The sequence below is a fragment of the Pinus tabuliformis genome, chromosome Q (assembly GCF_031772625.1).
Source record: "Pinus tabuliformis cultivar Carrire ecotype Pingquan chromosome Q, CPIR1, whole genome shotgun sequence".
NCBI lineage: Eukaryota > Viridiplantae > Streptophyta > Pinopsida > Pinales > Pinaceae > Pinus > Pinus tabuliformis.
Window position 1 is genome coordinate 29,947,044 of NC_142296.1, and position 26,641 is coordinate 29,973,684.

Genomic DNA, 26,641 nt, shown 5'->3' on the forward strand with positions numbered 1-26,641 from the left:
TGCTTTTTTAAAGTTTTGTAATTTTTATGAATTTTTTATTGTTATATTTTTTAAAACAAAACTTAAAAATAAAATCTAAACTAAAACTAAAGTAAACAAAACTTGAATTCTTAAAATCTAATCTAAATCTAAAACTAAAGCTTTAAATCTAGAAATTAAACAAAATATAAAACTAAAACCCTAACTGAAGTCTAAAAAGGGACTTTTTATTATTATTATTATTATTTAAATCAAAAAATCCAAACAACTAACTAAATCTAAAATCCAAGCTCTAAACTAAAAAAAGGAAACTTTTTATGTCTTTTTATATTTTATATTTTTTATGATTTTTTTTTTTTTTTTTTTTTTTTTTTTATGATTTTAAAATTTTAAATTTAAAATGAAACAAAACTTAAAAAAAAAGTAAAATCTAATCTAAAACTAACCTAATCTATAGAAACTAAAGGAACCAACCTTTTTTATGCCTTTTTTGAATTTTATGATTTTTATGTTTTTTTTATTTATAAATAAAACAAAACCAAACTAAAAAATTCTGATTATTAAAACTAAAGCCTAACTAAAAAACAAACGAATAAATCTAATCAAACAAAAATATATACAAACTTTTAATTTCTAAATAAAATAAAAAAATCGAAATGATTAATTTCAAAAATGAAACTTTAAACGATACTCTACCCTAACTCCGAAATGAGAAACCTGTGCGTATTTTGTTTGCTGTTTGTAATGCATATGTGCAGGCACGCGGATAAGCAAGGAGGGTGACCAGGCAGCTCGCATGGGAGAAGGATCCGTAGCTAAGTTGCACGAAACGGGGAAACGGAAACAAGTTTCCGAAACGGGAAGCGAAACGAAACGCGACCTCCCCAAATTTTGGAAACGGGGAAACACGACTATATATAATAATAATAATATATATATATATATATATATATATTAAAAATATTTAAAAATTATTATTATATATATGTGCAATCATAAAGCATGAATGATACATTTACATTATATGATTATAATTTATTACATTTAAACATTAAGATTAAATTTACATCACATTTATTCATGAGTCATAAATGATCACATAATGAAAATAAAAATATAGGAAAATCCAAAATCAGCCTTTATTTATATTAGTATATGAGGCTGCAAGTACAATAAAGACTATAAGGCAAGAACTATAGAGACAAGTCACAAAAGACTAATCCTCATCATAACAATCCTCATCAAAAATAGAAGCAGCGGAATGCTCAACAGTGGATGGTGGTGCTGAAGAAGATGATGCACCAATTCCACTTCCAGAATCGTCCTCAATATTCAGGGCAGCAAGAGAGAGATCCAAATCAGGATTTTCTGCATCCACATCCCATTCTTTAGAAGGACCACTGTTGTATTCTGGACCCCTACGAGATGCAAGGCGAAGGTTGGAGTGCACATAAACAAGATCCTCTGCTTTCTGTGAGCCCAACCTATTGCGCTTCACAGAATGAATAAAACCATAAGTGCTCCAATTCCTTTCTGTTGATGAAGAGCTTGCCACTTGTGAAAGAATACGAATGCAAGGCTTTGCAAATGTACACCATTTGCTCCATGACAAATCCACCACCTAACGGGATTCATGGTGCTTCTCTCCTCCAAAGCTGATATATCTGCATAATCATCTATTCCTGCAGCAAAACTGGCAAATTCCTCCTTTACCTCCCTATGTAGATGAGAAGGAAACATTCTCATAAGTGCTTTTTTCACCCCAGTAGCCACCTCTCTATCCTTATGGGGTGTCTTCCTCTTCCCATTGCTTTTAGCAATAAGCTCCTCATCATAAAATTTGGGGTTCAAAGCATGTGCTAAAGTGTGCAATGGTGTATTGAAATTGTTCCACCTGTCAACAATGATTTTCTTGATCAAACCAGCAAAATGATCATCAACAAACAAAAGTTGTGGAGACTCCTGCGAAATGATTTCCATAGTTTTCTCAACCATGGAATCCATGCCATCATATACCTCTCCCAAGAAAGGTTGGTCAGTGTCAGCACACCGGAGAAGCTCAAATGCAGGGGTTGTGAACTTTAGCAAGAAATCTACCTTGCTCCACCAATCCTCATCAAGGCACAATCTACGCACCATAGATCCCCGCTCTGAATCTGCTTGTCTCCACTCAATCCAAAGTTGACTCACCACCATAGAAACTAATGCATGCTTAACCTCAACAAGGCGGCGCAACATCACGAAGTTTGAGGCATATCTTGTCTCAGCAACTTTTAACAACTCCAATTTGGAGTACTCTCGAAATATGGCCTGAGACTGGTGGTGGTTGGTGATGAATTTGATAATCTCCCTTGCTTCCCCTGTGACTTCCTTTATCCAGGAAACTTTGTTGTCGATCTCCTCTAAGATCAGATTCAGATTATGGACAATGCATGGTGTCCAAAAGATGTGGTCATACCTCCCCTCAATAATTAAACCTGCAGCTTTGCAAACTGGTGCATTATCCGTGATAACTTGCACCACCCTGTTAGGCCCTATTTGTTCAATAGATTTTATAATAACATCAGCAATGAACTGTGCATCTTTCACCTCTCCTGAGCAATCTTCTGCCTTGATAAACATTGCTCCTTTGGGGGAAGTGGCAATGATATTTATCAATGGTCTGCGCCTCATATCTGTCCAACCATCTGAGACTATGGTAACCCCAGAGCTACTCCAGGAAGAACGAATTGGAGCTAAAATGTCCTCCACAAGTTCCTTCTCATTTTTGAGAAGCTGGGTTCTGACTTTCTCATAGTTGGGCCCCTTGTACCCTTGAGGAGCTTTGTTAACTGCCCTTATCATATCTTGCCAGTAAGGAGAGCGAACAACATTGAATGGGATACCACATGCATAAATGCACCTAGCCACTCTGGAATCAGCTTCTTCTCTTGCTTGCACATTCACCAATCTAGCAATTCTGCTATTCTGAACTGAATGGGATGCCCCTGTGCCTCTGGTATTTTTGGGTGCTGGTTGTTCATGTTCTTGAGTGTGACTAGCTCTCCTCTTTCTTGCTTCAGCTACAATCCTTGGCTCAATGTTAGATGGAGCTTGACTAAGGTCATCATGCCTTCTCTTAGTACCATCCGCCTCATCTTGCTCTCTTTGATATGCCCTCCTTACCAACGGATCTGATGTTTTTGTGCAACCTGAAATCCCCTGTCCTCCTCCATGCAATAGATGCGCCTTCACTCTTGGGTAGGAGCCCTTGTACGTATTATTGCAAAGATTGCATCGCCATTCCCATGAGCCACCACCTCCACATCTTTGAAGCTTCGTCACATGCCTCCAAAGAGGATAATATTCAGCCCTTGGGTTGGCCCTAGGGCTTGAAGTTGCAGCTGCACTTTGGCTGGAAGCCATTGCTGCAAAAATAAATTAAAAAAACAAATTTGTAAATAATAAAAACGTTTTTCATATTTTTGGCTGTATAAACCCTAGAAAAATTAAAGAAATAGTAAGAAAAAAACTAAGAAATGAATGTGGCTTACCCAAATTAATTTTCTGTGGCTGAATCTACCCTAAAATGCCAGAAAAGAGGAGAAATATGGCTGTAGTTGAGTCAAATCTGCTGCAAAAATAAATTTAAAAAACAAATCTATCAATAAAAAACGTTTTTCATATTTTTGGCTGCCTAAACCCTAGAAAATTGAAGAAATAGTAAGAAAAAACTAAAAAAATGAATGTGGCTTACCCAAATTAATTATCTGTGGCTGAGACTACCCCGAAACGCCAGAAAAGAGAAGAGAAATATGGTTGCAGCTGAGCCAAATCTGCTGCTACTGAAATCTCCTGCTGAAATCTCTTTCTCTTGCTGCTGAAATCTCTTTCTCCTGCTGCTGAAATCTACTTTGCTCACTGCTCAAAACACCCTAGCTGAAACAACTGCCAGTCTCCAAGAGAAATGACTTGCTGAATAGTGTGATAAGAGAATGAGCCAAGCTGCTCTTTTATAACTTTAGAATAGGTTTCTAGAACTACCTGGAAACCCTAAAAAAATTTAAAAACAAATTAAAAAAAAAAAATTAAAAAACAAGTGTTTTTTTTGGGGAAACATGGCACGTACGGCCTGGAAACGCGTTTCTGGCCGTACGGCCATGTTTCCGTTTCGGGAAACGTGGCCGTACAGCCGGAAACGCGTTTCCAGGCCGTACGGTACGGGGAAACGAGTTTCGTTTCGTTTCCCCTGGGGAAACGGACCCCCTGCACACGTTTCCTGCAACTTAGATCCGTAGGTAGCTGAGGGAGATGCGGAGAGCCACAGCGGAGAGGGAATAGTGCTGCAAGGCAGTATGCAGGCTTGGATGAGAGGAAACTACGCAGGGAGGCTCCAAGACAGCAGGGATATGGACAGCGTAGAGAGTGAGGCAATGCTGGCTCAAGGAGGGATAGCTGGCAGCAATGAGGAATAAGGACTTGAGGGACCATATATGAACAGAAAGAAGGCTGAGACGGAAAATGGGAAGGAGGCTATGTAAACAAGAGAGTTGCGTGAAGAGTAAAGAGCTACAAAGGAGAATGCAGCTAGGGTTGGGTTTTGGTAATGATACGTAGGCAGACAGCGGGTGAGCAGCATGGAGCTGCGTAGGAAATTTGCAGGAATGACAGGATAAGAGGGAGCCACAGAAAGAAACGATATATGGAATGAGGCGAGAGGAGAAAGGCAGGATTTGGAAAGAGAAGGACGCAGAGGAAGAAGAGGCTGCCAGTGGTGAAAAACCGCGTGGAAGTAAGGCAACAATCCCACAGCCTGCTTAGAAAAAAAAAATTTAAGATTTTTTCTGCAAATTGAAACCCCAGGTAGCAGCAGACAGATGACAAAATTCTCCAGAAAAACTGAAAAAATTTCAGATCCTTTTGCTTCAGATTTGCCAAATGAAAACCCCACAAGAAATTATTTCTCAAAACCTGTACCTGCAATCTGCAAAAGCAAAGAAAACCCAAAATAATATGTGCAAGAAACGAAACTAAAAACCCTAACTAAATAATTACAATATTCACAAACTGCAGGCTCTAAAACAGCCAGATTTCTCGTTATGCCACATAAATATTTTCAGAATTTTAATTTTAATGTGAGATGCTTCAGAAAAAACCTTGCATGCATTCATAAAAAAAAAAATCAAATGATAAGGCCGGGATCAAGAACTGGCTGGGCTCTTTCAGAAAACACAATCCGAGAGTTGGCTGGTTCAGCCGAGAACTTCCCCTAACGCCCGGTAATCTAAAAAAAAGATTTCCTGCACAGCTTAAAATCAACCATTAACATAGAGGGAGAAAACAATAGTGGAATCCAGATCAAATGGAGATACCTGCCACTATATTTCAGGATCTACACTATCATTCAAACCCCAGAGATCAGACAAGATACATATGCCTAGATCAATCTTCATCAAGCTAAAATCAATGGCTGAAAATAAAATTATACAGAAACATAAATTATCTTACATCACTTTCAGAAGAGTAACACCAGCAAGATTTTTAACCCCAAAGTCTTTCTTTATTGCACAAAAAATGACTACAAGAGAGCTTTCTTTAGCACCAGACTCTCAGATCCAATCTGATCTCAAATGACCCCTAGCACCCTATTTAAAGGAAAAATTTCCAACGGCTAGTTCGAGTGATCCATGTCAAAACGATCTCGACCGTCGATGAGGATCAAGATATCTCTTAATCTCATCCGTCAAATTTTTAATGCATTAAAAAATTGAAATTCTGCATTTATTTACTCAAAAATATTATTTTATTATTTTTATTATTTTATTTTATTTTTTTATATATTTTATTATTATTATTATTATTTTTAATTTTTTTATGTTTTTTATATCTTTTATATATATATTCCTTTTTTATTGTTCTTTATCTTTTCAATTTTTCAATTTTTAATTTTTAATTTATTTTTAAATGAATCCTCGAACTTAGCCTTTGGAAAAATCACCTAGGACCTAGGACTTAGGACTTATGAGGGGATTAAAACATTTTCTAACCCTCAAGACACTTTACATCATGACTTTTACAATTTTACATCTAAAGAGGGAAAACCCATTTGACATAGACTCTCATAGACCACCCAGTTCTGCGACACAACTATAATCTAGCAGATCAACATACTAGGATTCTCCTAAGATTCTAATGACAAAATCCATTCCGGCTTTGGGGTTAGGCTGAAAGAAAACTCTGCCGATCATGGATCGGTGAGACAAAAAACCTTCCGGAACGTAGATTATCACTAGAAAATTAGGTCCACCTAGGCAATTTACATATATGACTCAACTCTGCTAAGATTATTTACAATTCACACATGCAGACTAGGTTTACAACATAAATTGATCAAGTCGACGATGACTGTCGAATGGCACGGACACGTCAATCAAGCGCTATCCCTTTTGCGAAGAAAAGGGGGTGTACTGCTATGGGAAGTTGACACGTAGTGGTCAACAGGCTCCATAAAGCTATAATCAACACAATGGATTGACATGTGGCCTCAAGTGAAGAGTGACCACATGATCTCAACACTATTTAGATAAAATATACCAACAAATAATGGAAATGCAGCACATATATGAAAAACAGCACACAGATTGTAGGAAAATTAATCAAACTAGGTAACCACTAAGCTCACCTGTGAAAGACATCTAGGAAAATGGATTAATTGCCTTGAAGAGATCTGGCTGTTTTCAGAATATTGGTCCTTGATAGACAAACAGGCAGAATTCTACAGATTCTTTTGAACTAATAGATTTTCAGAATGCAACTTGTCTTGCATTGATTAAAGAATTTCAGATCAGAACACTTTAAAATGTCAGAAATGAGCAAGAATGAAATTTGTACAAGCAACTTACTTGTGATGTGCTTTTTAACATAAACTTCCCGAAAGCCATAGGAACAGCTGCAAAACAGCATGAATGTGAGTCTGAGAATTCAAACCATTAGCTTTTTATTATTGTAAATCAGAAATAGAACATACAAGGAAAATGCAACTTTTTTTGGGGGGGGTGGGCGTGTGTCAATTCTCATATATAGCAATTTTAGGGAAGAAATAGTGACAAATACAAAACCTCAACGTGAGTAGGCAATCACCTGTTGCAGGTTCCATATGAAAAAACAAAAGAATGACAGGGAAAAATCAAATAAACTTTCTTACCTAGTGCTGTCCAGTAACGTGCAATATTAGTAGTTATTACTCCTGGATGTAAAGAATTGGCTGTTACATTGGCTCCTTCCTCCTGAATAATAAAGAAAAGATTTGAGCGTCATTTTCATCCTTCAAATAACTGATTTCAAATGCAAGTATCAGTTGAAATTACCTTAAGACGCCTTGCAAGCTCATTTGCATGCAGGATATTTGCAAGCTTTGACTGACCATAGGCTAAATAGCGCTTGAAGCTGCTAAGAAATGAAGAAAAAGGCTTACATAACGTCCGACCTTGGCAAAGGTGTTCTAAATCGAATCTGAATATACAAGCTAATGACAGGTAAAATATTTTCATAAGATTACCAAAATACTGTATAGCAGAACACACTGAACAGAGAGTAAAACTGACCCTAATTGGTCATTGATTTTATCCAAGCGAATACCCTCTCGATATGTCCCTCTATGACCTTGAGATGCAACATTGATAATTCTCCCCTCAATTCCTGTCTCTTTAGCAGTCGCCTTTAGCTTGCCTAAGAGAAGATTTGTCAATAAGAAGTGCCCTGCAAAGTGTGGAGAAAAAGTAAAGAAAATGAATTGAAACAGAAATTAAATTAATATCCACTAATGACTAAATAGGTTAACGGGACTAGAAAGTATAGGATACCAAAATAGTGATGAGGGTAGTGCAAAATGCATCTCCCAAGAATACAATACAATAGAAAAAAACTAAAGCTGAAGGTACAAGAAAAACCTACACATCATGGGAATGCAACCCTGAAGTGGAAGAGGGGTGAAATGCTACAAATCAAAGCAAATTAATCAACCAATCCCCCAAACACTACCAAATTTCATTATCAGCTGCATCCAAGAGTCGAATGAAGCTAGCAACAAAGAATCCTCGAAAATACATATCGAGTAATGCATAAAGGTAATAAAGTTCATGGAACCAAAGTGGATTACAGACCTTTTATGTTTATAACAAAATGTAATAAAAAGCATGAGAATGACCTAAGGTGACAAATGGCATAGATAATAATTCATATCTAATAAATCACTCTGGTAGGAGTTAGTACTTTAATTACGTTTATGGAATGCATTTATCTTCCAAAAAGATTGTGGATATACATCATATTTGTACATCAATAAAATCAAATAGTTTGCTCCTTATGCCATAATAAATCTTTTCAAATCTAATGAGATAATATGCTTAATCCATTTAGGATGACCATAAAATGGCTCAAGTGTTGTAGGTTTATGCAGTCAAATGCAAATTTATATTAAGATTGAAACATGAAGCATATAACAATCCAACCCAAGTAGGTGAAAATAGGATCCATTATCACATATGAAAGTTGCATATATTAATGGGGTGGTAGAAGCAAGAGGGATCATCACCAATATTGAAGGACACTAGAAGCTCGAGTTTCCATGGGGGATACTATACTGTACAAACAAGGAAGTAGAGGTTCTAGCAACTTATCAAGGAATAGGAATTCTTTAGAGATTTTTCCAACTTGAGGCCATTATCATGAAAGACTTGTCCGTTACAATAAATTCTTTGAAACTAGATCTTGTCCCCTCCTCTCCTCAGCAAGGAAAGCATTCTTCAAAGGGTAATGCTTCTCCTAAAAGCCTTCCACCAAGTCTCCTTATTTCAAGTTAAACGGCATCTACACTTCACAGAAAATGAAAATGGCTAATACAGGAACTCTTGAATCCAAAAGAAAATTATGGGTCTACATGGGGGTGGAGCACTTCTATAGTTCCAATCCCATGATTTTAGCTTTAGTGGCTTGGAAGGGAGGGGGCTACAATAATCTCGGCATTCTTCAACTCAAATCATACTATAATCTAAACTTTGTTAGGGAGTCCCATCACAATTATTTCCATTGCATCAAGACAAACATAATGAACACAAGACCCCAATAGATTTATGGTCCCATACCCATTTATTCGTAATGTAGTAGGCTATTAAAGGATTTTTTAGATTGTGGTATTTTCCTCTCTCAAATATACTTGAGGTATTCTCACTCGATATGGACATCTATTTTGGCACCTACCTTGTTGATATGTTTGGAATCTCCTCAACGCTTCACCACTTCATCCTCATTTGGATACATTGTTGGCTATTCTTCTCATTCTCTATGGCAAATCCTATAGAACTCAGACTTTTGTCTTTCTCCCTCCCCAATTTGGGAATTGTTACCACTTGAATTAGCAGCCTCAGCAAGATCCAATGAAGGCGTTAAGCAGAAAGCACAGAAGAGATGTACCCATTGTCAACTCAACAGAATCTCCTTTCACTTTATTACCAACTCCTACAACGCCACGTGGAGTATTCCAATACCTTGATTGTTTCACCAACAAGTTAATAGACCAGTGCCTATGAACCTTATGTAAGATGAAGGCTAGGAGTTAATTAAACACAAGTGTTAAATCTAATATGTGAGTAAATAATGCAGAAAATACAAATCAGCACTTGAGAAATAGTGAAATACCTCAAATAAATACTACCTTTGATGGCACGAGTTGAGGTAAGGGGCCATACGCCAAGAAAGATTATCTTTCTCTGAATTCATCCTGATTATGTGACCTAAAAAATGACAAGCTTGCTGCTGTCCTACCCTTTCAGCACATGTGAATGACAAAAATCTACAGGAAACAGAAGTTTCGAGTGTTCTTGAGAGTGTGAAAACACACTAGGATCAAGTATCGATAGGTGATAAAGGTAGGGCTATAAAATATTAGTGAAATAACAATGCGGAAACAGATTTATGCAAATAAATATGCGGAAACAGATTTATGCAAATAAATATAAAAGGTACAGCAATTTGAAATAGCAATTGCTTAAATTGGAGGGCTAATCCCCCTAGGGTCTGTTACCCACCAAAAATGGGTACCCCTAGGAGAGCTTTTCTCCTATGCATCTTCTTCCAGCCAACAGCCAGTAGCCCTTGAGAGCCACCCATAGCTGGTGTGATGTGCCACTTCATCTCCGCTCCCTACATCAGTTGTATGTTTCCTCACCCGTCTATCGAGAGCAGATGTTAGGTGGGAAATCCAACCCAGAAGGTATGTTTTTCATTGTGCAATCGGGTACTTATGGTCGTTTTTCATCTAGGCGATTAGTGGGTGACCCGGAAGAAGGAAGGGATTTGACCATGGTTTTGTTCCCTTGCCTTAAATGAGGGGTTAATCCTCAATCCTAGCCCCGTGGGATCTCTACTATTTCCCTATGGCTTTAGAAATGGAACTGCTTGGGAAACCCTGTTTTTCGTAGCGTGGTCCTGTTTTCCCATTCCACATTTTTCACTCCCCTCCACACATTACAAGCCCTATTTCATTACTTTCCTTCTCTAGGTCCACATGACCAATGGGTCTACAAGGCACTGGCACACCCCCTCCTCCTGTTCACATATCTAGCTTAGGCCCAAAAATGTTGCCATGAAGGTTGATGCAGCTAAACCAAAGTTAAAAGCATATCATGGCCACAAGCAAGAAACTGTTGACACCTAATCTTTGGGATTAGGAAAATCCATGTAAATCTTGTAAATAGCAATATAAAGGAAATTGGAAGATGAAGAGACATTGGGAGATGAATCCCAATAGTCTCCCTCTCCTTGTATATATCCATGTTCTCGCTTAATGCAAAAACATAATTTGTTCATGGAGTTACTCTCTTGGCCTGACATGGTTTCATAGCACAGGTCCCAAATTTAGTTCTCTTCTCCTATTACCCCTCTCTCCCTTGACAAAAAATTTGTCTTTGATTCCTTGCTATTTTCCTTTATCCCCATCATTATTCTCTGGATTGTTCTCTGTGTTTGACAGTGTGTTTAAGTCTCCTCCTGTGCATAGGAATTGAACCTTGAATTCCATGAGTTTCATTGAAGCATTGAATTTTCCAATCTTCTAGTGCATGAGATCCTGCAACATCAAGAATTTGCATGTGTGTTGGCCCTTTGCTACTTTGTGATAATTCTAGTCAAATGTTTGAAATTTCTAGTGGGGTGAGAGAGGCTCGAACTCTGACTATCAGCTACTTATGGTTGTTGCGGTAAGTGTGGATTCATATATGCGTTAAACAATTTTCTGAATGTCATGCATGGTTCATATGAGGATGGGGAACTACTCGCTCACTGATCACTTTTTTGTAGTTGATGTCCCGGACACCAACATGGTGTTGGGTGTCTTGTGGTTGTACTCATTGGGGAGGATCACCACTGACTGGCATAAGATAGAGATGGAGTTTATGGGACCAGATGGGAAGCTAGTATTATTGAGGAGGATTCACTCTTACCCACCACAAACAATTTCATCTGACCGGATGGAGGTAGATCTACGACATGGGCACATATAGTCGGCAGTCGAGTTGAGAATCTCATAGACAAGGGCTCCGACACAACCTATGCATCCAGACATATTGGCCTTGTTAGAGAGGCACCAGGGGGTTTTTGGGGAGATCCCACCAAGTAGACCACCAGATCGTGGGTTTGAGCACACTATTGAGTTGGAGGATGGGGTGAACGCAGTCATCACTACTTCGTATAAGCACCCAAAGGCCTATCAAGATGAGATAGACTAGCCATCCAGGAGCTATTGAGGTTGGGGCACATCAAAACTAGCTCGAGTTCCTTCGCTTCCTTCGTGGTGTTGGTGAAGAAGAAGGATGGGACACTACGCATGTGCATTGACTACAAGGCCCTCAATAAGAAGACACTAAAAACCGATATCCCATCCTGCGAATTGATGAGGTGATGGATGAGCTTAGAGGAGCGAAATACTTCGCTAAGATAGATCTGTGCTCGGGGTATCATCAGATTCGAGTGAGGGAGCAAGTCATCCCTAAGACTGCGTTTCGTTGCCATTATGGACATTTCGAGTTCTTGGTGATGACCTTTGGGCTAACCAACGCTCCAACAACATTCCAGTCATGTATGAACCATGTGTTTCGTGGATAGTTGAGGCGTTTTGTCCTAGTTTTCTTTGATGACATACTCATCTACAACTGGACTTAGGAGGAGCAACTTCAACATTTGGGGTAGTACTTCGCATACTAGAGGAGTAGCGGTTGTATGCAAAGATGTACAAATGTGAATTTTGACTAACAGAGATGTTATACCTTGGGCATGTGATTGGGGAGGACAAAGTGAAGGTACACCACGAGAAGATCAGGGCCATCTTGGATTGGCCCACACCAAGAAAGTGACGGAGTTGAGAGGGTTGCTGGGCATTTTCACATACTACAGGAGGTTTGTGAGGGGATTCTCACAGCTTGCAATACCCCTCACAAATTTGATGAAAAGGGGGGCTTTTGAGTGGACACAAGTGGCACAGGAGGCCTTTAAGAACCTCAAGAAGGTTATGAGCAGATGTCCTGTTTTGGCTTAACCAAACTTCACACGAACATTTGTGCTAGAGTGTGATGCTTCCAGTGAGGGTGTTGGGGTTGTGTTGACGTAGGGAGGCCATCATATTGCATTTGAGAGCAGGAAACTGCTACCCCATGACTAGTTGTACTCTGTCTATGACAAGGAGATGGTGTCCATGATGCATGCGCTAGCCAAGTTCAAATAGTATCTGGTGGGAAATCATTTCAAGGTGAAGACTAACCACAACAGTCTTCGATCTTTCCTGGAGCAGTAGTCATTGGAGGAGAAGCAGCGGAAGTGGGTGAGCAAGATCTAGGCCTATGACTTTGAGATTGAGTACATCAAGGGCAAGCACAACATAGTAGCAAATGCACTTTCCCGGAGGCCCGCAGTACTATCTTTGACGGACATTATTGCCATATTCCCATTTTTATTCTTCTTCATAATACAACCAGGATGGATTTCCAGGGCAGGGGATGACTAGGCCAGTGGAGAAGTTTATGTCTTCAGGGGTCCCGATGAAGTTTTGAGGAGTTTCTATGAGTTATGATAGCATTCGCTTGGTATATTTCATCATCCGCACAATTTTCCTTTCGTTCCGGCGCATTCCGACAACTTTCAGAAAATTGAGTAATTAGTGGGCTTGACTCAATTAATTACGCTTAAGGTGGCATTCAGGGAGGACTACATGGCAGAACACCTCAGTGTAATAGCTCGTTGGAACCAAAACGAGAAGATATACAGGATGGGATGGTTAGATATGATTTTCAGTGACCTAAAGAGACGTGGTGGCTAATTTACCATTTTCCTGCATTAAAAAGAATATTTTTTAATTGAAATAAAAGAGAGAAACATGATCCACAATTAAAATAATAATAAAATAGAAGGTTCTAGAGGAGTCCATCAAATCTATAAAAGAGGAGGAGGAGACCATTGGAGGACATCTTGGATTTGGTATTGTTTCTTGCATGAGAGGTTGAGAACCTGGTTCTCTACTCCAGCAGTAGCCCCAAGATGGAAACCCTCAGGTGATTCAGTGAGAGTGGGCGAGCACCCATCTATTCCCTTGGTGAATCCATTTTGGGTTCACAGGTTGTAGCTATTTGGTTTTTAGTTTGTTTTGGGAGGCCTATTGTGGTATTATTGTAGATCTATTGAGGCCAGCTATCTCAGCGATTTTACTCTTCCAGCATGTAAAACCCTAGTTCATATATTATAATAAAGCTAAGATTGTTTCTACTTATCGTGTTATAGAATTGCATGCATTTTATATGTTATATTTTACATGGAAATCTTATGTTTATAAGTAGAAATTTTATGTGAAAGGGAACGTTCCAAATTTTCTTCGTTTGGGACATCGCAGTGCTATTAGAGCCTTGATCTTGGCTCAGCCTGTTGGTTTTTGTTAAGTTATGGTACGTTTTATGCTTATAACAGTTTACTTCTTTTTTATTATATTCCACAGATTTGCAATCACGTGTACATAAAGTAAAGTGCAGATAGAACATTAAACGATCGACAGAAAATAAGCCAAGACAAGAGACAAGATGTGGCAGCTAGCCAGGGACAAACCCCACAATGTGTGAGGAAACCCTTTGATCAAATCTTCTTTTATCTTCAATAATTCAGCAGAGAGAAATAGTACAATAAATCTATTTTATATCAGCAGTAGCAAACCCTAGATCAACAACATTAGCATTAGCGGCTTCATCATCAAAACTAGGGCAGTCGATATCTCACAAACCGTCCGTCGGATCGACTTGATTCCACCACCAAAAGTTGCGGCCTTCAGAGGAGGTCCAGATGAACCTACGACGCAAATCAGAAGAGGAGGTTTGATGGTCCACATTGGTCAAACTTTGGATCTGTAGTTGCAGCTTCAGTTTCAGCAGCGTCCTTCAAACCAATGTTGTTAAAAGCGCGAGCGGGATTTAATCGGCGCTGGGAAAAAAGCGGAAAAAATCAGCAAAAGCGGGAAAAAAGCGGAAAAAAGCGTTTGGCACAAAAATATTCATTTTTTTTCATTTTTTTTCAATTTTTTTAATATCTAAACCATCTACAACATAAAATAAATACATTGACACATAAATATGATAAAAAAACTAATATATAAGATGTTTAATATCATTTCTAGTGCTAAAATCACACATAACATTGAATCATGTCCTGAATAGTAAGTCCTGAGTCCCAACTCAGCCTCAAAATATCAACAAAAAATATGATAATGTATCTCATCATGTCATAATGTCATATACAATAAAATGAAAGTCTAAGACTCTAATCCTATTGATTTCCTCTGCCCCTCTTGCGAGAAAATGTCACTGCTTTCCCTTTCCCCCTAGATGAAGATGCTGGTGCCTGTGCTGGTGGAAATGGCAGTGGAGTCTGACGTGCTCTAGAAGCTGAAGAAGTAGAAGTAGCAGCTACTGTAGGTAGACGGAGACCACGTCCTCTACTGGTGGTAGTGGTAGCCCGGGTAGGCGGTGTCACCTCCTCCTCCTGCTCCTCCAACTCCTCCTCCTCCTGCTCCTGCTCCTGCTCCTACTCCTGCTCCTCCTCCTCCTCCTCCCCCTCCTCCTCCCCCTCATCCTACACTAACTAATCATCAGTGGGATCCATGAGAGGCCTCTCGGTCTCAACCCTCCATTCAGCAGTGGTGTCAATCCCATCCAATGAGATGGCATCCATATCAGGTGTCTTCTCTAGTTGCCTCACCCACAATCGAAGATTGTAGTAGACATAGACCATGTCATTAAGTCTATGGGACTCCAACGTGTACAAAGTTCATGAAATAATAATTAATAATTAATATTATAAAAAAAATATTGTTTAATGAATTCAAAAATTTATTTGGAAATTTGCAATATTTTAAATGTTTAAGTGTTAAGTTGTTAACCTATTGCGCTTCTTGTTGTGTATTTTTTCAAATACACTCCAATTGCGCTCACATCCTGAGGAGCTGCATGTTTGGCTGAGGATGCGTACGGCAAGCTTTTGCAAAAGGGGTACTCTGCCACCATACATCTTCCACCATGCGTCTACAACAAAATTACAAATAAAATTTTAAATAAACATAAGAAAAAAATGGAATTTGAAGAGACAATGAAATTTGAAACAAAGTTACAAAGTACAAACTAAAAAATACCTGGCATTTTAATCGTCCTATCAGTGACAGCCATCTCAAAGCCAAATGTGCCACCTGACATCTTATATGTCTCAATTTGTTTAGAGATCTCTATACGTTGTTCTGGAGATCTCACCATCTTCTGGACACAGGTTAATAATCCATCCACGATCTCAGCATCAAAATCAAACCCACATGCATAAGAAAATGCAAGGGTTCAGGAAAAGCCCAGCAGCATGAATGGGACGATGGAGTGTGTTGTTCCATCGCTCATCAATCACTTCCCATAGAAGGAGTTGCCTCTGAAACCCATCATCTCCCTTATCATCATAGTAGGACCGAATGGCTTCTTTGGCCCTGTCCATGGCTTCATACAAATAGCCCATTGCGGGCTTCTCACCATCAACCAACCGAAGAACCTTTACCAAAGGTTCAGTAACAGCGCACACCTCCTGCACTCCCGCCCAGAAGTCTTCCTGGTATGAAACTAGTCTGCACACGGCCTCTCCTTCTGGTTTGCGGCTCATTGACGAAGCACGCCACTCCTCTGAAAGAAACATTCTCTTCAAATCCCACATAGAATTCAAGAGGGATTGAAGAGATATGAAACTCGTCGCAAACCGTGTAATGGCGGGGCGCACCAACTCTTTGTTGTTGGTGCATTTTCTCATCAAGCTAAGCACAGATGTGTGATTGTAAATAAATTTTGTGATGCTTTTTGATGAGTCAACAATATCTTTGACAAAGGGAATTTTCCCTATGTCCTCTAACATCAAATCAATACAATGGGCAGCACAAGGTGTCCAAAATAAAGTAGGATGCCTGTCCATAAGCATTCTACCAGCAGCAACATAATTTGCAGCATTGTCCGTTATGACTTGGACAACATTTTCTGCACCCACCTCCAAAATAAACACATCCAGCAAATCACATAAAGTTCTTGCATCTTTGATTTGATGAGTTGCATCAATAGATTTGATAAGCATAGTCCCCTTGGGACAACTAACCAAGAAGTTTATAAGGGTTCTCCCCTTTTGGTCAGTCCAACCATCTGACATAACAGTGCATCCTGTTTGTGCCCATGATGCCCTAAAATCCTCCAATCTTTCGGTGCAGTCACGCTTTTCCTCTTGAAGAATCCGGCCTCTGAAATCATGAAGAGAAGGGATTTTGTACCCCGGGCCAACACTGGCAATAGCATCAACAGTAGGTTGGAAAAATGGATTATTCCTTACAATGCTGAAAGGAATATCACTCCAGAGGAGAAATTTTGCCATCAACCTATCAGCTTGTTCTTTTTCAGTTCTTTTTAGCATTGAACCGATAGTTGGTTGTGAACCAGGTGTGGTTCGAGGAACAAAAAATGATGATGCAACTACCGAATTGACTGACGCTGCAGTAGAACCAGTGCCACTTGGCCCACTTCCTTCAGCTGACCTTTTTAGTTGCCTTTTGAGTTCTTCGTTGGCCTCTCTAGTGTGCTCTAATTCTCCCAATGCTCTCATGGCTCTTTGGATAATTTCAGGATTTGTATTTATACAGGGCCCCACATCACGTCCAGGGATTTGTGCAAGGTGGAACTTCAACCTGTACACCCCCCCGCTTATCTCCTTTCCACACAACTTGCAATTCAAGTTTTGTCTATCATTCGGAGCTTTAGGTTCACCATATTCCCAGAAAGGATCCAATTTCCTTGGCATGTTTGTTTTTGAATTTTAAATTTGCAAACCTATGGAAAAATAAGGATTAGGAAATAGGAATTTAGGATTACATAATACAAATTACAATTTAGCATTTACAAAATTACAAGTTAATTATTTCCAAAATCCCAATTTCCAAACCCAAGTTACCCAACCAAATGCCAATGGCAAATGCCAAAAAACAATGAAAATTCAAAAAACATAAACAATGTTTAAAAAAAATGAAAAGAAAAAATAAAAAATTGGTTCTCATAGTCATAACAAATTACCCATCCCAAATCAATGAAAAATTACAAAAAATTCTTTAAAAACAATGAAAAACAAAGTTTTTAAAGAAGCAAAACAAAAAAAAAATAATCTACATACCGTTTTTATGGACAAATTGGTGATCTTGTCTTGGATTTCTCCTAAAAACACTTGGATTCGCTCCCAAAGTCGACCCAAACCCTTCAGCTCTTCTCTTTCAGCTCTTCTCCTCCTCCTCCGCGCGGCGACAGTCAAATGACATAAAAAAAAATTCATTTTTCCCTATTAAAAGCCCACTGCCCGCGCCCTCGACGATTTTTTCGAAAAAAATCGCTATAAAAAAAATCCGGCGATTTTTTGGGATAAAAATCGCGTTTTATGCGGAAAGGTGAAAAAATCGCGATTTTAACAACACTGCTTCAAACTAGGGCAGTTGATATCTCGCAAACTGTCCGTCAGATCGACTTGATTCCACCACCAAAAGTTGCAGCCTTTAGAGGAGGTTCAGATGAACCTACAACGCAGATTAGAAGAGGAGGTTTGATGGTCCACGCTGGTCAAAGTTTGGATCTGCAGTTGCAGCTTCAGTTTCAGCAGCTTCCGACTTCACATGTGTGAGAGAGTGACCCCTTTTTGCGCAGTAGAGAGAGAGAGATGTGATGAGATGAGTGAGTGCAAATGAGGAAAAGTCCTCCTATATTTATACACAACTGTTGATGTTTGAATAGATGCGACTATTGGTCTTCTGAGCCTACATGAGTTGTAGGTCAGCTTGATAATAATTCCATAATCAAAATAAATTCATATCTCCATGAATACTTATCGGAATCAGATGATCTTTAGATCAATCCTACACCTCTCGACGAGAGGAATCTAATGAACATATTATCAGCCATGAATAAGATGATCCACATGAAGTTTGGCCCTAGTTGTCAATTTTAACACTCACTCTCAACTAGGGAGAACTTCATCTGCAATCTGTCTGTCGATCGCTACTATTCATCCATCAAATACACTGCCCTGTACAGCCTGACCCTTGCCTTGCTCTGCTCTATTCTGCCTGTTCTGCTTTGTCTTGTTCTGCCCTATACTGATCTGCATGGCTCTGCTCTGTTCTGCTCTGCTCTGCTTTGTTTTGTTCTACTCTGCTTTTGTTTGAATTATGAAGAAGAAGAAATGATCGAGGATGTATCATACTGATTTAAAGTCAGCCTCAGAGTATGTACCACTAGTCCCAGACCAGTCTCAACCAACCCAAAGTCAGCATCATAGTGAGTACAACTCCTACCACTAGTCCCAGACCAGTAACATCCTCCACTGACTCAAAGTCAGTCTTAGAGTGCGTACCACTGCTCCTAGACCAGTAACAACCAACCTGAAGTCAGTATCATAGAATGTACCACTCCTACCACTGGTCCCAAACCAGTATCATTGATCCCAGATCAATGGAGGTCATCCTAGCGTAGGGAGTATGATAGATACAATGATGCATCCATCAGTACTACTATGGTCCCTAACTTCATTTCCCTGCTCATTGATCAGATGAGAGGTACTTCCCATGAGTCCCAGACTGCATGGGTAGGATGCCTCGACAGGAGAACTAATCAATCCTGTCCTCATAGGAGAACACATCAATCCTGCTACAATTGCCATGGAGAACACATCAATCCAGGCCTCATAGGAGAACACATCAATCCTGCTACAATTACCATGGAGAACACATCAATCCTGCTACAATTGCCATGGAGAACACATCAATCTAGGCCTCACAGGGGAACACATCAATCCTACTACAATCGCCATGGAGAACACATCAATCCAGGCCTCACAGGAGAACTAATCATCCTGTTCCACAAGAGAGCGAATCATCTTGTTCCAGTGCGCACCAACAGGGGAGGGTGAGTCACCCTATGGTCGTATGTTGCTCCAGTAATAACCGCAAGCCCTCAGAGCTCCCAGAGCTCAATGTATGCAACATGCAGGTTCCTTGTACAAGGGTTTCTTGACGACTCCAAGTCATTTGGGAAAATCACAAATTAGATCTTTCCTCGGGGCTTTGACAAGGTGTATCAACCTATACATCATCTTAATGCGATGGAGCCTCCTTGCTCATCGACTTACCATATCCCAGATGATGTCTATCTGTTGGAGCAATCGAAGAATAAAGGATTCTTCAATAATTGAATCTCACCTCTGGTTGTTACAGAGAATCACAATGGTATGTGTTCAAACAACTCACTGAAGAGCTTCCCCAACTAGGCATCTTCATACGAGATCATACTCGTAGATATGTATTCGGTCTCGGCGGTGCTTATGGCAATCGACTTCTGCTTCCTACTCATCCATTATATCGAAGTAGAATCCAAAGAAAAACAACTCTAAAAAGTGCTTTAGTGATCCTCCACACTACCTGCCTAATCAGCATTCGAATAATCATGCAGTTTCATATTTCCGGCAGTGTATTTCAATCCATGAGAGATTGCGTCCTAAAGACATCTCAGAAGATTCTTGGCACCAATCTAGTGAGGCTCAACAAAATATGAGCTCACAATGCTAACTGCAAAACATATGTTCGGACGAAGGTTCACTAAGAACATCAACGCGAATGAGTTTTTGAAACTCAGAGGCATTTCCAAATCTGGTCCGACATCACTACCATATAACTTCTGAAAGTTAAGATCCTCGAGGTAGTCACAGGCTTGCAGTCCACCATACCAAATCTTTTGAGAATCTTCACCACATATTTTCCTTGAGATAGGAAAATTTCCCTTAGCTTATGCCACACTTCAAGTCCTTGGTTCTTCATTTCAAATTCAAAAGCCAACTCCCTCTTACATTTGTGAATGAGAGGGTATGCACCTATTAGAAAGAGGTCATCCACATACAACACCAGTATGAGAGGCTTGTCATCTTCAACCTTAAGGTAAAGGCTAGGATCGGCTTCACTCCTAGTGAATCCTAGCTTCATCAAGTAGCTATCGATCCTCTCATACCATGCTCGGGGTGCTTGCTTCAGCCCATAGAGAGCCTTCTTCAACCTGCATACATGAGATTTTCAATCATAAATCTCAAATCCTTCGAGTTGCTCCACATAGACCTCTTCTTTGATCGAACCGTGCAAGAACGCGGTCTTGACATCCATCTGATGTAGGTTCCATCCTTGTGAAGCCACAAGGGCTATGATCAAGCGGATGGTCGTATATCTGGCAACAGGTGCAAATATCACATCATAGTCTATACCTTCCTTCTGGGAGAAACCACGAGCAACAAAACGAGCCTTATACTATTCCGTACTTCCATCTGTTGTAGCTTTATCTTGTAAAGCCATTTTGAAGTAACAATTGTCTTGACCAGGGGTCTAGGAACTACTTCCCAAACATCATTCTCCATAATAGACTCATATTCTTTGGTCATAGCATCCTTCCATACTTGATGCTTGACGGCATCTGAGAATGATGAAGGCTCATTTTGTATGATCGTGCTCATGATGGTCAGGTATCCCTGATACCTGTTAGGTTTCTTACTTTTACGGAAGGTTCCTCAGGGTGCTGCATGTCCTTCAGCATCATCAAGTATCCCCCTAAGCCATGAAGGCCTCTTCCTAGAAGAGGAAGGCTCAGGTGGATAAATAGGATCCATGGGTTCCTTCACATTAGGCATTGTTACATCATCTACCCATAGAGACAGCTTCCACAATCGTACGGTTCTTCCTTTCCGCCACACCATTCTGCTTAGGAGTATGTGGTGTAGTAGTCTCCCTCTTAATGCTAGCGTCAGATATGCCTGAGTGAACCAACTGTAATATATCGGAGGTCTTGCTTTGGCTTGAGGGGAATGGTCCCCTTTTGAGCTTTCCTTCGGCACATCCTGGACATACACCTTCTTTCTCTACTCGGAATTTGGGCATCCCTGTCACCATTTGTCTTACGCCGAGTAGAGCTTTACAATGAAGGGGGACAAACCTCCGATGCCAAAGTTCGGACTGAAGAGACGTGTCATAAGACATGAAACCTAGGGGACTTTCATCGACCTGATATAATGAATCAACACGAAACCCAAGAGTAAAGGTATCTTTAACATTATTTTTCCATATGCGTACCTTGACATCGCTGAAGGTTACCTTGTAGCCTTTGTCTTCCATTAACGAGATGGACACCATGTTCTTTTTGAGGTCAGGTGCATTTAAAACATCTTGGAATTTCTAGCCTTCTTGAATGGTTGTCCTCTTCCTTGATTCCCAGCTCTCCTCTTACCTTTGCTATTGAATTTGTCATTCCTTTGATTGCCATCAAATGGATTTTGATCATTGTCCCGGTGTGAGTCCTTTCTATCAAGGCACTCCCTTGCATAGTGACCTGCTTTATCGCAGATGTAACATCGTCCTTTTCTTCCACCCCTAGGTCCAGCCTTTCCTTTTGATTTAGTCCCGTAATTATTTCTTTTCTTAGCATGAGAAGAAAACGCAGCAGGAGGACCTTTAGGCATGGGCATTTCTTGCTCTTCTACCCTTGTTCCTTCTTGAATGCATCTAGCCATTAATTCCTCGAAACCAGGAATTATATTATTGTTCAGAAGAGTAGTCCTGAACACGTACCATTCAGATGGTAATCCTCCAAGATTCGTGAATGCCATTTCTCTGTCAGTAATAGTCTCCCCAATAGATAGGAGATCGTTCTTGATCTCGGTGATTCTTAAGAAGTATGCTTGCATACTCTCATCTTTACCCTTGATTTCCCTTAGTTTATTTCTAAGAAACAAAACTTGATTTGCATCATTAACTTTAAATATACTCACCAGTCTATCGTAGATTTCCTTGGAGGTGTCCAGTTCAGAGATGTAGGCCACCAAGTGCTTGTCGATAGAGTCCCGGATGATCTTCTTTGTTTTGACTTCTCCGTTTTTCCATTTGTTCCAGGCAGCAGCGGATGCATTTGATGGAGGCTCAACAATATTGCCTCTTACATGGTCCAGTGCTCCTTGATCTTCTAGGGTTAGATCGATAGACATCTTCCATCCGTGATAGTCAGCTTTCTCACGGAGCTCGTCTTCGGCAGGAAAAAGTGTTGAGGACCCCATAGTTCTTTTAGGATAGCCTTGCCAATCTTCTCTTTGATGATTGCTCTTGCTCTTGCTCGGGCTTTGTCTTCACCTCAGCTCTGATACCATGTTAATTTATGGTATGTTCTATGCTTATAACAGATTACTTCTTTTCTTATTATATTCCACAGATTTGCAATCACATGCACATAAAGTAAAGTGCAGATAGAACATTAAATGATCGACAGAAAACAAGGCAAGACAAGAGGCACAAGATGTGGCGGCTAGCCAGGGACAAACCCCACAATTTGTGGGGAAACCCTTTGATCAAATCTTCTTTTATCTTCAATAATTCAGCAGAGAGAAATAGTACAATAAATCTGATTTATATCAGCAGTAGCAAACCCTAGATCAGCAGCATCAGCATTAGCGGTTTCATCATCAAAAGTAGGGCAGTCGATATCTCACAAACTGTCCGTCGAATCGACTTGATTCCACCACCAAAAGTTGCGGCCTTCAGAGGAGGTCCAAATGAACCTACAATGCATATCAGAAGAGGAAGTTTGATGGTCCACGCTGATCAAACTTTGGATCTGCAGTTGCAGCTTTAGTTTCAGCAGCGTCCTTCAAACTAGGGCAGTCAATATCTCACAAACCGTCTGTCGGATCGACTTGATTCCACCACCAAAAGTTGCAGCCTTTAGAGGAGGTTCAGATGAACCTACAATGCAGATCAGAAGAGGAGGTTTGATGGTCCACACTAGTCAAAGTTTGGATCTGCAGTTGCAGCTTTAGTTTCAGCAGCTTCCGGCTTCACATGTGTGAGAGAGAGACCCTTTTCTGCGCAGTAGAGAAGAGACTCTTTTCTGCGCAGTAAGAGAGAGAGATGTGATGAGATGAGTGAGTGCAAATGAGGAAAAGTCCTCCTGTATTTATACACAACTGTTAATGTTTGAATAGATGCAACTGTTGGGCTTCTGAGCCTACATGAGTTGTAGGTCGGCTTGATAATAATTCCATAATCAAAATAAATTCATATCTCCATGAATACTTATCGGAATCGGATGATCTTTAGATCAATCCTACACCTCTCGACGAGAGGAATCTAATGAACATATTATCAGCCATGAATAAGATGACCCACATGAAGTTTGGCCCTAGTTGCCAATTTTAACAGTTTTTCATTTTCCAGTTGCAGTTATTATTAAAGGGTTTTGTCGGAGAAGTCGAAGGCCTAGTTTCTGCAGCAAAATAAGAGCTTATTCAAAGAGCTCAACAAATTTTCTCACTAACTATTTGACAAAATTTCTGAGAAATTGTTGGATGCATAATAAGAATTCAACAAAATCGCCCAATGTTACAAGTGAGCTGAATATCTGATTTTGTTGCCATCGCATTATTATTTGGGGTCGATTTATATGTTTGTGAAAGTCGTAAGTCAGAATCCCAAAGAAATTAATCATATTATTTTGTGGGGCCAAATTATACATGACCAGCGTGTGCATGGTGGAGAAAATATTATCGTAGACAAATATTGAAAGGGCAGTGAAAGAGCAGTGAATATTTTTCATCAAAGTCGAAGGTGCCAAATTAATTTATTAGACTGGCCGAATTCTTTGGCTAATTTCTCATGAGCCAAGTCGTGGGCGTGAATCAACGAAGGTTTGTTTTGGCCAAAATTAATTATCAAACAAGTCGACTCATATTCAGTGAGAAATCAAATCAAATTGCAAAGGAGCTGTCGATTTTTTGGTTTCGAATTCCTTCTTCATCCATGACAGGCGCATCTATTTTTGAACTGAGTCGTGGGAGCCGAGATTGTCCGTTGGTTGGAAAATTATAGACAACTGACCACGTGTATCGAGATCATTCTTTGATCAGTGCGTTGACAAAGAAGCCGATATCGAGCAACACAAATCTGGACTCCAGTGAAGTTGACTGATTCGTACAGACGACTACTACCAGTCAAATCATCAGAACAACCAAGGCCAGTTGTTGAATTGCTTGGTATGTGGTATTTTCTTCTTGTTACAGTCGAGTTCATGGGATCAATGTAGGACCCCGCAACGTGTCTTGATCTAAGATTGTCCTTCAACCAGCACCGCATTCCTAGGATCTGATCACATGTTGTGATGCGAGTGGGGATGCATGGGTTGATTGGAAGGTGTTTCCATGAAATCGAAACAAACTATTGTATCATTGTCGCAAGGGATAAAGGGAACAAAGTCATGCTCATCATGAAGAGTCGTGGCCATTAACCCAATCAGTGCATTTGGGGAATCCCTGCGCCATTACCACAAGCCACACTGAAGCAGGGGACGCAAATCATACCCCTGGTAAATGTGATCGAGTCGTTAAACTTTCATCGAATTTCCCATACACCACGTAGCCTCTGGACAGTGGAGTTTGATTTGGTCCACACAAATGATTGCATATTAGTGGGTGAGCCTCGACTCATTTTTCTGGGCAAAGATTTGCACTAAGGATATGCACAGCAACAGATGAATGGACGAAGCAATTTGGTTGTGCGCTAACCATACATGGGTGGAGCTATCATAGAAAATTCAGAAGCAAGTTGTATGCAGAGGAGCCAAATAAAGTGATCTACTTATGATGTTCGACTGAGATCTATCTAAGTTGTTTACTAGAACAACAAGTGATTGCACTAAATCCCTCGGAATTCTCGTCCGATGTGTGCCGAGTCTGATTCTTTTACATCCAAAATTGACTGGCACCGAAGTCTCTCTCTGAAGGCAGGGTCTCATTCCAAAGCATGAAGGTGTTGAAGACATCCTCTTAATTGTTGTGCGTGCAAGTGGCCACAACTTAAAGAGATGAAGGAGGACACTCAACAAATCCATCCAAGTCGCCAGGTTCTCTAAATCCTTTGCTCACTTGTGGTATTTGACAACAGATCAAATTATATCCAGTACATTTAGTTTTCTAAGATTGAAATTGGTCCAGCACATTAGAAAAAGTTGTCATCTAAGTTAATAAAAGAAAACTCCACCAATCGTGTAAAATCCATTAAAAACTCAAAAATTTCTTGTCATTTGGTAATATTTTCTGGTGACTAGTTTTGAGGAAATTTGTAACAGAGTTTGTCATTATTTTACTATTCATGAGCCCATTAAATGTGAGGTTTGAGGTCTGTAGGGATTTGCAGTAGTGCTTGAGAGTTGGCAGTGATGGTCAATGTGGGTGAGGGTCACTACTACTAGTATTGTTATTATAGTTGTGTTGGGCAGTGTATTTCTAATGTATGGGGGGAGATTGGTAATGTCTTGTATTGTTGTAGCTTTTTTACACATTGTTTTAGCCTTTGCATTATTATGGAGTATTTAAAATGCCTTTTAAACCAACACAACAACATTTTAGTGGGCTACAATATGGACCAGTGGAAACAAAACAACAAATCCTTCTGAAAGGGGCTCTATGCCATTCTTCAGAAAAAGCAACCAAGAGATGTGCAGGAGGGGTAGGAAACACGACACAAGATTTTTGCTCTTGGGACAGATTTGAAGCACATGAGGGTCACATAGAAAATTCTTTTCAAACTTGATGAACTAAATGCACTCCTTTCCAAAGTGAGCAGTTAGAAAGGAATAAACTAATTTGGGCTCTAAAACCAGCCATGCTTGCTCTCATACAACACAAGTTCTTGGAGGAACCTTGTGAAGGGGTTAGAATTCTAGTTGCATCTTGTCTCAATAACATCATGAGACTGACCGCCCCCATAGCTCCTTACAATGATGATGTTATGAGGAGAGTTTTCAGACTACTGATAGAAACTTTTCGAGTCTTGGACAATAGTGCAGACTCTACCTTTGGGAAGAAGCTTGAGATTTTAGGAGGCATGGCCATGACTAGGACTTATGAGATCCTGTTTGATCTGGAGTATGATGACTTGATCCTATAGATGTTCCAATGCTTCTTCAGCATTAGGAAACATCATCCTGACAAAGCCATAACACACATGCAACCCATCTTATCCTCGTGTATGAGA

At 39.9% G+C, this 26,641-nt stretch overlaps 1 protein-coding gene across 3 annotated transcripts in view; it reads right to left on the reverse strand.

Moving 5' to 3' along the window:
- The window catches only part of LOC149218115 (short-chain dehydrogenase TIC 32, chloroplastic-like), a 205,848-nt gene that overhangs the window by 76,997 nt on the left and 102,210 nt on the right, over window positions 1-26,641 (reverse strand). For 2 of the 3 annotated variants that reach the window (XM_089383816.1, XM_089383818.1), the window contains exons 4-7: window positions 7,563-7,716; window positions 7,326-7,407; window positions 7,163-7,244; window positions 6,861-6,907 (exon numbers count right to left, since the gene is read on the reverse strand). In XM_089383816.1, coding sequence (XP_089239942.1) covers window positions 6,861-6,907; window positions 7,163-7,244; window positions 7,326-7,407; window positions 7,563-7,716 — 365 coding nt within the window. The remainder of the gene's footprint in view (window positions 1-6,860; window positions 6,908-7,162; window positions 7,245-7,325; window positions 7,408-7,562; window positions 7,717-26,641) is intronic. The other variant, XM_089383817.1, reaches the window with a different exon arrangement.